We start from the raw sequence: 13,206 nt of genomic DNA, 5'->3' as shown, positions 1-13,206 counted from the left end.
AGAGAGCAGTTTGACACAACACAAAAGAAAGATTTATAGGTAAACTTGTTAGCCAATTTACGGACCTCTCGGCCGGAGTTTCGAGATGTTTTAGTGTTTCGCCGCCGCCGCAGCCGCCCCCACGGTGATAGCTGTCACCAACTCGGCTAACTTTTATTTATCCCGATGTCGGGTCCGGATGGGTCCGGTCCGATTCAATTATTCACTCGGGGCGGCGAAAAACGACGGATTTGGGGGATCAGACCCTTCATATTTATTATCCTTCGGGTCGCCGACAATTAGCAGGCCTTGTTCCGCAGGCTTCCCTTCGAAAAATATCCTATTCTCAGTTTGTTTTCTGCTGGATCTTTATTTTTTAATTTAAAAAAATATGTACAGGGTGTATCTGAAATACGTGTGTTCATTTTAACCAGTGGAAGAACTCCCCAATTTATGAAACTTTCCTCCAAGATTTTTTGCCCCCCAATTTTTACTAAACAAGTCGTTTCTAATTTTTTTTTTTTTTTGTAACCATGAGAATTTTTTGCTACTTTTTTGTATTTGTAATGCTTTTTCGTAAAAATATTATAGAGAAAAGTTTAATAAATTTGCGAGTGCTTCCACTGGTTAAAATTAACACACGTATTTCAGATACACCCTGTATATAAATTTTGGAAATTTTTCAGTCTCCACCCTCTACACATTTAACGCTGTGCGATTGAAGTTATCACGTAGCCAGATAAGGAATATTATTTTGTACGAATTTATTTCTTTCGTTAATATTCTCCACTTCTCCTTCGTCCCGATTCGCATTTTTTTTATCGGAAACGTCTGCAACTTTGACTTTAAGATTACGCACGGCCCACACGAAAACGGCAATATCGTTGGGGATTTTTTACATTTAGCCAAGATCACGGTCCCATTTACATATTTATGGAGATTTGATCCGCACCGCCCGCATCACTTTTAACAGATTCCCCCATTGAACCGAAAACTTCGTTAAGAAGCCGCCGCCGCCGCGCGCCATCCCCCGCCTCCCGAATGGGAAATGGAAAAATCTGCGAGCGGAAGAGCCGCCCCGGACTGCAGTTTTTATTTACGTCAATAACGGATCGAAATGTCCGATTGAATTTACGTCGCCGGGATCGGGAGGCGGCGGCGGCGGCCCGGTCGCCCCATTTTTATTTGATGCATCCCGGTGACACCCTGCCTCGCTTTGACGGTGTTTAATTAATAAAAACAAAAGAGCCGCCGGAGCGTTAACTGATAAATTGGGCCCGGGGGTGGAGGCGCCCCCTTTGATGCCACAATCTGGCGCAAAGATGACGGCCAACTGTTCTCTCCATTGATTTTTGTTCGATAATTAATTAATTCGGCGAAGGCGGCGGTGTTCATTAGACCTCGCCGGGGGCGTGTGTGTTGCCGGCGGGTATTTTATTATTTTCCAAACGGGATACAAAAAGGATCCTGCCGGGATTACCCTGCAAAAAAAAATCGAATTCGCTAAACGAAAAAGCAAAAATACACGAGAAAAATATGTTTGGCCCCGGAGTGGAGCTTTGCGGGACTCCATAATACGCAGACAGATCGATAATTAATTAGTTAATTAATGACCTAAAAATATTTCGTATTATTATTGTAATTACACGAAGATTTTTTTTCTTATTGTGGTATACAGTGAAAGATGGCGGCGCGGCGGGTGGTGTAAGTTACGGCGGCCATTTTAGGTTAAGTGGACAGTCGTCCGGCGATAAGGCCATAAAGCAGCGGAAGTTGAACGGCCGGCGGCAACAAAAGCCCCGGATAAAAATAAATAAATCAGATTCCGGAGGGTCCGGCGGCGGCGATAAATCAGCGGCGGCGCGATCGCGGGCACCTGTAGGCGTCGCGGCGGCGGAAAAAATGCCCATTTACACACGATACATCAAGATTAACGCCACGTTCCGGCGTTCATTCATCAAGATACCGCCCCCGAGCACAATCGAGTGAAATAATCGTTGTTCTTGTGTTGGCAGAGATCGCCATGTTGCTGCCCGGATCCCTGTCCCACAGCAGGACCGCCAACGCGACCAGCGACATCAGGAAGAACCTGCGTCTGAGAGATCCCGAGGCCTACCCCCAGTACGACCCCCAGAAAACGTAAGTGTCCATAAAGCAGCCCTCGCCCCCGTATATAACACTTTACGCAAGCAACATAAAGTCGGCCATTCCCCGGCGATATTACGCATTCATTCGCACGGTTTTCCCGGGAAAACATAAAATACATTTGCCATATATTGTGACGTCTAGCGCTTATAAAGTGGTGAATTATTTTTGGGAAAGGCCGCACACAACACCCCCAAAGCTAGAGCCGCACCACCATCGATCAATTAATTTAGACCGGGATAATCTATCACAGAGATTAAATTGTACACGTGTTCAGATTAAGAGGTGATTTATGGACGCGGCCGCCCCAAAAAACCAATAATTCCGCCAAGACGGACGGAACATGACGGCCGCCGCCACCCCGAGAATTGATTTCCCCGCGCAAATCTGCCACACGAGCGAATTTAACCGATCCATCGCCACCATCAGATAGGGCTCGTCGTCCTGAACAGTTTGAGTACCCACACGTCGGGGTTAATTCAATAAATAGCCCCGGCACGAGCTTCCGTACGTTTCAAGGTCACCGGGTCAAAACCGCCCGGATTGTCACCGGATTCCGCACGAGGCTCGACGAACAACGGTAGCGTCGGTTTTTAAGTCGTACCACCGCAAACGGCAAACAAGCTTCCGGTGGAACAACAGATGAAACGGACGGGACCTCAAAACACGAATTCCTCGAATAATTTTCACGATCTGCGGAATTCAGCGAAACCGACAGCACAATCGGGCAGGTCTTCGTGTCCTGAAAAGTTGGAATATTCACGAGCCGGGATTAATTCCGCTAATGGCGGTGTGACGAGCTTTCGAACTTTTCAAGGTCGTCGCGTTAAAATGTCACGATCGTATCGAAATTTCGTGGGAGTGTTTTCGATGGCGATTGGGTCGGAAAAGCTGATTCGCTTTTGGGAATGGGAGAGTGTGAGACAGTTATTGGGGGCGTCCATGCGGAGGGTAAAGTTTCGGGCAAGTCACACTGGAGATTATGACAGTGGTGACATTATCGGGGAACGAGGAGGTCTTGTCATCGGGAAAAGTTTGAGTACCCGCAAGTTGGGCTTAATTGTGTTAATGGTCGACACAGGGGGCGTGAAAGGTTTCAAGGTCGTAGGGTAAAACTGTGGGATCGTTGCCAGGTTTGACGATGACGAGTGCAGAACATCCAGGGGTTTGGTTTGAATTTTTCTTTTCGATACATTCGGTAAAATGAAATGAAAAAGTCATGAATAATTTGTGTCAAGGTCAGAAGAAAATTCGCTTAACTAATAAATTATTTGCATAGCCGTAATCATTCTGAAGAGTTTGAGGGGTCACAATGCCAGGTTGTTGTAATCAGTTGCGGTTACACGACCTGCCCAAGTTTTCAAGGTCATCATGTGGGAAAGCTCGAAGCTTTTTGAAATGCGGTGTCTGCGTTCTGCGCGTTATTCCCTCGATGTATTTATCGAAAAACAAATCCATCTGCGAACGCTTCGGTCCGCAAACCGAATATCGTGAATATCCGCCGCCCCCGACGCAATTTCGCCGTACCGTCGTCACGTTCGGTTAGCCCTCGCCGTCCCGGAACGTTCGAGCGGTCACAACCCGGGACCGATCCCCCGACAACCGCCCCGGCAGCTTTTCAACTTTTCAAGGTCTCCCTGTCAAACCGCCCCCACCTCGTCCAGATTCGGTACGGACGTTCCGCGGCCGCCCCTCGCCGTGTTCGTAACCGAATTGACCCGCCAGTTCCCCCGGGGGCCCCGTGTGCGAGCCCGAAAACAAAGGGGCGAGCAGCAACAATCCTCTAATTATCCCGGCGTCCGTCTGTTTATCACTACTGATTCGATCAGGCGGGATGTTTTCCTGCAGGACACGTTCTCGGACGGCCGCCCCCAGCCGGGGGCACGTGCCCGCGCGCGATTGTGCCAATTACGCGCGTACGGCAGCTTTGATTTTCTGATATGGAAAAAGCGGAGCTTAGGCAACATTTAGATGCGCCGTCCTAACGAGAAACGCCGCCTCCGATGATTGTTCGCGACGTGTCGCCGGGGATTTTCGAGATAACTAGATTCGTCGGGTGAGAGGGGGGCTCTCATCTTTCCGGAGTTATCGTCAATAAAGATCGCGATGGCGTGGAGCGATGTTAGTTTGTTTTCTAGGAGATTGCTCGCCGCCGCCGACTCGATATCATTTCGGGGGGGCGAAAAAACAAAAAAGGGGGAAGGGGAGGTTCAGTGACGGAGGCGCCCGCGTCGGCAGACTTTACGATGTACGGAGCGCTCCCGACGCGTCCTTTTTCCGGATGGTCCGGGCGCCGTTCGATTCCTCCGGGGATCTTACCCCCGCATTTGTAAACTCCCTATTTGTAATATTTACGGAGGCGGATGCGTGATTCGTGCGCCTATTTCGTCAAAAATTAACCGGGGTCAAGCCTGCGGTTGTTTTATGACGTCTCAAATATTTATTCAGTGTTTCTTTTGCCCTTTTTATTGGCTGGGGGCCGTATTCGTTACGTAAACACCCCCGACTCGTTTATGTGAAACTGGTCTCTTCATTTTCCTTTTCAATTTTCTCCGAGTACGGTTCTGTCGCTTTTCCCCTTGCGATGTTTTGACGCGAGCGGCGCCGCGATCGCTCAAAAATTTGACATTTGGCGGAACAACGGGGTGATTCTTTCGCCCCCGATCTCCTCACCCTTAATCGCAACATAATCCCCTAATCAAACTCGCATCGGTCTCGGCCATTAAACTCCCAAGAACTTGCGCCGCCCCCCTGAGAATTCAGAAATGGAAATTGTTGAAAATTCCCCGGAGTGGAGCCAACTTTACCACGCGTGGATCGCTCGGCTCGGGGGGCGGCGACGGTACGTTCAACACCACCCGCCTCGTGATTCGTCTTATGTCGTAATTAACGGTGTTCGTCCGTCAGACGGAGGCGGCGGGACTACCGCCCCCCGCGACGTTTCGTCACATTAATCACCCCCGGGCGACTTAATAACCGGCCGCGGTCATTCTAATTAATTCGCGCCGCGCACACACAACGAGAGTGCGGGAGGCGGCGAGGACGGGGCGGCCGCAACGGCGCTATGTTTTCATTAGCGGTCGTGTATCATGGCGTAATTATTTCGCTCGTTACGGGCCGCAAAGGACCGCCGGTGGTGGCTGATGACGGCACCGGGAAATCTATCTCGGCAGGGGTGCAAAATGCAAATCTCGAAAAGGAAAAACGGAAGGGGGTGGGATTGTTTTCACTCGAGGGGTAGGTGCGTGGCGTAACCTTACATGTTCACGTGGGGAAAGTAGGCCACTGCGGGGATGCTTCCCATTAAAAAAACATGACGCGTCCACCCCTGTGCTGTCTTCGCCCCAAGTGTTTTACCTTGACCGGTAAGTTTCGTGCAAAAACCATCAAATCAGCACGTTTAATTGTTAAACAAGCAGAGCGGGCCGCGCCCCACCCCCAGGGGCGGTTAAAAACGCGAATCTCGTCATCGCGTCTGAAAAAGAACGATAATTAGCGGCGGCACTTTGTTGATTGCGAGAAAGGAGGAAATTTTTTCCCCGCCCCCGAACCAGGACAATTAGGGACGAGTCTGAAGCGTGAAATAATTATACGGTTTTTTTTATTTTCGTCATCTGTTCCGCGTTGTAATTAAATATTTGCATAAGCCGCGCACCCGGGAGACAATTGTTTTTTCGGCGATCCTGCATCCGGATAATTGGATCGTGCCCGGTTCGAGGCGACACCCCCGGATCGGCGGAACCGCTCCAGGTGAGCCAGACGGCAAAAATAAAATAACTCCACTCCGGGTTGCTCGTCGAATCAATTAGGTGGAGCGGCATCGAAGGGGGCCCGTGCGCGGCCAAGGCCGCCTAATCGGGGCCCGCAGGTGTTGTACGTTCGTGTAGAAGGGTCCCGCGGGATCGGGGCTCCGGATAAAGGCGTTCTCTCTTTGAACTGAGCGATTACACCTCAGAGGATTCACGAACAGAGACTGTATAAAAGATAGGAAGTCGGACGGGTCGGAGCGGCCGTCCCGAGGCTGCCATAATAAAGTTTTGACGTTTTTTTGGGCCACGGAAATTGGATTAAGACGAGCCGTCGAGGATTTCGAGGCGGGGGCGGCGATCAACTTTTAACACGACGTAAAAATAATACGACGCCTTCGAGGGCGCACTTACATTGTTTCGATGTTTCCACTGTACAAATTTTCTCGCTAACTTTGTATTTATTTCTCCGCGAACCTAACCTCACTTTCGTAAAAATGGAAATGTGCCGAAATCTCGACCCTCGAACCGATTTCTATCGAAGGATTTTGCTCTGTTCAACCGAAAAATCCGTTTTTTACAGTCTCAAGCCAATTCTCTACCAACTTTGTCACCTTTTTCTCGACGGAAAAAATTGGGTTATGTATGGCAACAAGACAATACAACACGGGTGTGCTCACGGTGTGCTCACGGTGTGACTGCACCGAAAATGCAATAAATTTCACTAAACATATTTTTTTTATCCATAACTGCGACGTATTGTCGATTCGATCAGTCAATTCCTGTTCTTTTGGGGGTTCCGAACCACCCCCATTCCAACAAGCACACCTTCAAAAATTTTGATAACCTTGACCAACCAAAAGATTATTGTCGATCATAACCTCACTTTTTCTTCAAGAATAACATCCAAATAATCACCGATACTAAACAGATTGTTCTCCCCTTCTGCGAACTCTTCTGCTTGTACTGCGGTGTTCACGTCGATGTTGCCCTCCCGGCAGAAGAATTCCAGAAAGGCCGAGAAAGTCGTGCGGGAAAATTTCTTTTAACATCTAGGGACCCACGAGGAAGTTCACGTCCTCGATGGGCTTCCCCGACAGGACGTTGTCCAAAAGAAGTCCTGCACATGCGCAGATAATAAGATTGTCTCGTGGTCAATGTTGTCACACCTTCAAGAACAAAGAAGTAGACTGGGAACACTTTGGGGGTGGTCTGTACAGTTCTTGAGGGCACAATATCGTAAATGAAGCACAACACCGAAGAGTCAAATGTGACATGTTTGGCAGTTGAAAAGCCGCGAAAGCAGCGATTTGTTTGTGGACTCCATAGATTTTCGATGGGATTTAAATCTGCGTAGGTGTTTGGTGCCACTCGAAAAGACTTGAAGCGCCGCAAAGCTGGATCGCGATAAGGCGTGCAAGAAAATGTAGGATTGTAGGATCTCTCGGGTCCCGTCTCGACTTGGCAACTCAGTTGCACTCATGAATATTAAAATTGCTTACCCGACCCGGAGCACCCTCGATACATCAAAAATGGAACAAAACGCCAGTCTATTCGCTTATAATGCCCCGAGAAACGTGAATAATGAAAGAGGAAGGAGCGAATCGATGATTAATCCCCATATGCACCGAGAGAGAGAGAGGGAAATATGATGGGGGCGGAAAATCCGTATCAGAAAGACAATCAACAGTTGAATTCTTATATATGAAATGTGGCCCGCGTCAGGCAAGGCCCCAAGTTGAGTTATGGAGCGAGCGGCGGAGGAAATTGGCGCATTTATCAAAACGTCCGGTCCTGTATAGATAGTTCATCGGATCGACGGCTGGGGCGCCCCGCGCGCCCGTCCGTGGCACGTGACCCAGATGAGTAATCACCCCGTGGCAACGGTTACGTCTGCTTTAGAGACGATTTTTATGAAAATTCGCGAAAACACGTCGCGCGACGCAAACAGCCCGAGCTTTATTTAATTACGAGAGGGAGAGTGAAGCGGAATAAATGAAATGTTGCGGCGCAACATAACGATACACCTAGTCGAGAACGCGCACAAAGGATTGTTAGTTTCAATTGCGACCAATTATTTTGAAACTTTTGTATGCATTTTACGCCACAGGCCACGGAATTGTACGCAAAGCGGAAGCGACGATGTTCATTTATTTGCAACAGTTGCATTTTAGTACCGGCGTGAAGTTGGCGCGGTGGCATTTTTTGACAGGTGGGCGTGGAACCACCACAAATTTTGACGTCAGATTTCAACCGCAACAAAAGGAGAGGGAGGACATTTTCACAAGACGCAAATTAGTTGGCTCTCTGTGAATAGAGTATGAGAACAAGCAATATGGACAGATTTGGAAAGCTTCCCCCGAGTTCTTGCAAGTGAGGTTCGACATAATAATCTCATTCTCTGCTTCTGAAGTACTGAAGTGGTTTAGATAAACTTTTTTACGAATTACATAATGTCAGTGTTTTACCAAGGTTTTTACGACATGTGTCAGATATGTAATATGTATCTGCTAGCACCAAGACGAGTGTTCTAAATTCAGAGGCGACTTTAATAAGAATTTTTTTAAATGTAGTAGAAAAACATAAAAGATTGGAATCGAGAATCAAACACGCAAATTCTTCTAAAGAGCAACAATACAGAATCAAAGCATTTCAATGTGATTGGAGTAACTTTCAAACATGTGAAAATGCTTGAGCGTCACTGCTCCTGCCCTCGCCCTGCCACAAAGATCAAAGCTGTCCGTTGCCAACCATACAAAGCAAAAAGTACGAGAAGGTAACTCGGCCAACATTATTTTTTTATCTAGTGAACGAATAGTAATCCAGTAGATTTTAGTTGCAACGAATTGTTTCTCTTTTGTACACAAAGTAAGAAATAACGATGTAAAAGTTGAATTTTAGTACTGATGTGAAGTTGGCGGTGTCATTTTTGACAGCAATCGGGAGTCCACGACGGTTCTACTGATTTTTGGTGAAGACAAACATCGTCGCGAGTCCAAGATAAACGTTGCTGATAAATGAACTCTCCACTAATTACATACTTCTGTTTCGAATGAAAGAATTTCTGGACTTTTTCCATAAAAAAAGAACCTACATAGTTGGCAGATATTTTAACCTGAGGTAGTAATTTCTTCTTCTGTAACTAAAATGCCATCTTCTCGTCCGAAATCGCGAAGATGCTGCACAACGTTCGTGCATTGGGAAGTTTCCTTTGAGGAAACCTTTCACCGTAGATTTGCCGTGTTAGCTCTGAATGTCCACGGGTTTCGTCATAGACCAAAACCATATCGGCTTTCTCCAGGTTGACGAAAGCCATTTGTGATTAAAATTGAGGTTTTTTCAAAGTGGAGCCACTTTTTTCATAAAATTCAGTGGCTTCTAAACTTTTTTTTTACTGTTAGTCTCTTTTTCTCGAAAAATAACAACATGTGTATATGGCATTATTGCCTGAATCGTTACATATTGTGGAGTTCCGCCACTGGTTAAAATATCTGCGCAACGTCACCCTGTATATCTGTACCACTCTTCTAAGTTCTAGGCAGTTTATCTTGTTTACAAATCTATATTCATAAAGGAAATAGCTATTTATGTAACCAGTTAGGAAATGCGTTATTTTGTGTAACGAGTGGAATATTTGCGGGATCTCGCTGCGACTTACACAAAATTGCATTTCCTAACGTGTTACATACAAGATTTTTTCTAATTTTGACAAAAATAGTATATTTCAAACCAAGGTAAGAAAGTGGTTTCTTGCAGACCGCAGGCAAAGATTATAAACCGAGTCGTAGACGAGGTTTGTAAGTGCCTAAGGTCTGCAAGGACACTTTCTTAACAAGGTTTGAATACAATTTTTTTCCCTACCGGCACAACTTTGTTGAAAAAAGTCAAAAAAGATGGTTATATTCGTGATTAAAACGAAAATTTTGAGAATTGAATAGTAGGCTGTGTTATTTGTTTAATTAACTTGTCATCGCATTTGAAGATTTGAGGTTTGTTCGAAAATTTGATATAAACAGGGTAAAGTAATCTACCTACCTAGCTTATCTGTTTATTTTCCAGATTATATGATTGACCTACCAACTTACTTCATTGAATTGGCTTTCATTTATCAATAACTTATTTCACTTTTGACACTTTTGACATTTGTATTTTGGTACAGTTTTACCATAAACATTTCATGATTAACTTTCTTACCTTAGCGAGAAAGTTGAATTTTCTCACCTCAAATGAGGTATCCACAGCCTACATTTCTAACCGGTAGGGAGAAAAAAAAGTTTCTTCGAACGTTAAACGAAGTAATGATTTTCATTAATAATAAATTATTATTGTGTTAAAATATCAAGTAGGTAAGTTGGCACGGTTATTTTGCTTAAAAACAAAAAATATGACAGTGTCAAATTGATGATACAATAAATTTTTCCTAACCAGTTAGGAAAGATTTTACTTTTCGTAACCAGTTACGAAAAGTGTGACGTTTCCAAACGTCAATTAATTTTGAAATGTGTCACTTTATATGTCAAAATTAGAAAAACAACTTTTTCTTTCTATACAAGAGAAGACTTGTTTGTAACGGGTTTCATAAAGAAAAATCGATCGAAAATCGCGTTTTCACATTATTTATTTAAAAAAATACCAGAATTAAGTACAAACCAAAAAACACCGAAATGTTTTTGTTCTCAACGACCAAACACGATGACACTGTCATTTATTAAGCAACAACCTGATAACTTATCAAATGGACAATAATAATCACATGGTGCTAGATCTGGCAAATAGAAGAGTTGCTTGAACCATACAACTCTTGTAAATTGGAGCTTTGTCACTAGAAACAACACAACTTCTGTTTCATTTTCATCGATAGTTCTGTTAATTACGACCCTCGCGTCATTTTGTTTATTATTTGAACTTTCTACACATCTGTCATTTGTGCATTATATCTTCGCCTAGGGAAACTTCACGCTGTCAAACTTGACGAATGACGAACCATCTTCGAGGGATTCATTCAGATTTATGCGTCGAGTTCTCCGAATAATTCAATAAGTATAAAGTATAAAGTTGACTGTTTGTTCCCCAAATGAAGGAAATAATTGTCCTCTTCTTTTTCTTTGGCCCCAAATTGGAATGGAGTCTTTATCAATTTGTTCACTCTGATTCGGAGATTCTTCGAAGAACCTTTTACTGACTCTCAAGAGACACGAAGTTTAAATATAATAAATTAAATTTAAAAGGCAATTTAACGTGTCAGATTGTACGAAGGACTGAAATTTTAATTCCCATTTTTTATGCAGTCGGTATTAGTGTTTGACCTTTTGGCACGATCGTCAGCGACAAATTGAAACTGTTTACCTTCGAATCCGGTGTTTTCCCAAATCCCTTTATAAATTGACGCTCGAAAGCCTAACTGGTACAACTTCTAATCACCCCCATTCGGGAACGGAAGACAGGAAGACAATCTCTTGGGGAAAAACGCGTCGCGCGTGTACTCCCTCTTCCCCAAATCGTGAAAGTTTTCGCGTCGGCAGAAGTCGACGAAAACGAGAAACCTCTCGACGAACGTCTTCGTCACGACCGCAACTTCTCTCTCGGCGAAAAAATGAGGAATTTGCGGCAGGCGTGACGTCATTAACGGCCCCATTAACGCTCCTTGTTTGTTTCGGGCCCAGCCGAGCGTCATAGTTTCCAACTCGGCGTCAAACGTTTTCGAATACATGAAAGTGTAATTAATAACGTTATTAGTCCGGAGAGTCGGCTCCAGATACGTGCACGGTCGGCTTAACGGAATGCGATATATTCTCCGGAACGCCGTCACCGCCGCCGCCGCTTGTGCGGCCATCCGTCAGGCGGGCGCGTCGTCGATAATTCTGAGGGCGACACCGACAGGGGCCAAACGAGATTTAGCCGTTTCTTACCGCCGCAGAATAACGGAATTGACAGTTTTCTGTCTCGAGGGCTCACCAATCACCTGAACACGCACGGATCGATCACCAAATGGTGCGCACTGTTGGAGCTGTCATCGTTGACAGATTGTCACAACTGTCATTGTCGCGATCGTGCCAATCTAACGGAACAAAAGCTACCAGTAGTTTTAAAAATGAATGACAGACAGCTGTCATCAGACACGGATTATTTTCCGCCTACTGTCAGTTCGGCACCCTTGTCCTGTCAGTGGTGGGCCAGGTCCTGTCGGCTCGCGTTTTTTTCGCCGATCCAACTTGTTGCGTGCGGGGGTCGCACCCAGAAGAAGCGTCTAGCCGGGGGCGGCGTGCACCCGACTTGTCCCAGCCGCGGGGGGATTGATCCGATTTGAAGGCGCACCGTCAGCGAGTCCGCACGTATCACTTGATGATGCCCGCATTAAAAAGTCGCCGAGGCCGGCGGCTCCTGAAATACGAGCCGCCCCTCGACCGCCACCGATACCATCGATCACCGGCCGGTGTCGCAACCAGGCCCCGTTCAAAGACGCGACGGTCGTTAATTATGAGGAGCGGCGGCGGGATCAAGTGGGCCGTTAAAATGAGCGGCGGTGTCGGTGTCGCCCCTCAACGAGGGTCGATGGCGATTAATAACGAGGGATTGACGACCGTTTTGTGTTCGCAGGTACTGCGTCGAGTTCGAGATCCTGAAAGCGTCGAAGGCCTGCAGGAAGGAGTCGAATTACGACGGTCTGAAGGAGGGTGAGTGTGTGGAGCGGCCGTTGTGGCGCGACTGTCGCTTTTTCGTTGCAGGTGAGCGGGTGTGCGTGCGGTGCGAGTCGGAGGCGCTCCACCAGAGCCTGGGCTGGAGGTGTCAGGGGCACGGCGTCCAGGGCCGCATCACCAGGTTCTCGGCCCTGTCGGCGCCCCACTGCCACGGCAAGTGGCTGCGGGCGCAAGCCGAGGTCGACCGCGCCTGCACGTCGACCACTTGCAAAGCCGAATCTGCCTTCATTTTCGTCTGAGAACCCGGCGAGGCTACCACCGCTTAATCAAAACAACCAAGTTGAAATTTGTTTAGAAAATGTGTGTTGATGGCTGACCAATACTGTATTTAGAGGATTTACGAACATAACGCTATATTACTGAGGTTTTTTCTTACTAAATAAACGTGTACTCTTGTAGGGATGTATGTTATAGTCGATATGATTCTACTTAATATTTGTTACTCGTAGCACTAAATATTTTTACTAACCGATGATGTACATAACGATGCAATGGAGACAGACCCATTTTGTAGTATTATCATACGACCTATATTTTGTCAGACATATCAAAAGAATCGGAATATATCATGTCATTGTTGAAAACAATAAAGTAAATTGTAAGGAAGATGTTCACTTGTTCACCCTAGTTCACCCTCC

General features: G+C 46.1%; 1 protein-coding gene across 1 annotated transcript in view; it reads left to right on the top strand.

Annotated features, from left to right (window-relative positions):
• vex (somatomedin B and thrombospondin type 1 domain containing protein vexed) overlaps window positions 1-13,174 on the top strand; it is a 66,288-nt gene extending 53,114 nt beyond the window's left edge. Inside the window, exons 3-5 of the mRNA XM_069045115.1 lie at window positions 1,995-2,118; window positions 12,468-12,544; window positions 12,596-13,174. Coding sequence (XP_068901216.1) covers window positions 1,995-2,118; window positions 12,468-12,544; window positions 12,596-12,807 — 413 coding nt within the window. The 3' untranslated portion in view covers window positions 12,808-13,174. The remainder of the gene's footprint in view (window positions 1-1,994; window positions 2,119-12,467; window positions 12,545-12,595) is intronic.
• Window positions 13,175-13,206: the final 32 nt, after the last annotated feature.

This window comes from Tenebrio molitor, chromosome 4 (assembly GCF_963966145.1).
Source record: "Tenebrio molitor chromosome 4, icTenMoli1.1, whole genome shotgun sequence".
NCBI lineage: Eukaryota > Metazoa > Arthropoda > Insecta > Coleoptera > Tenebrionidae > Tenebrio > Tenebrio molitor.
Note: the sequence above shows the minus strand (reverse complement) of the source record. Positions and strands in the feature narration are given on the sequence as shown.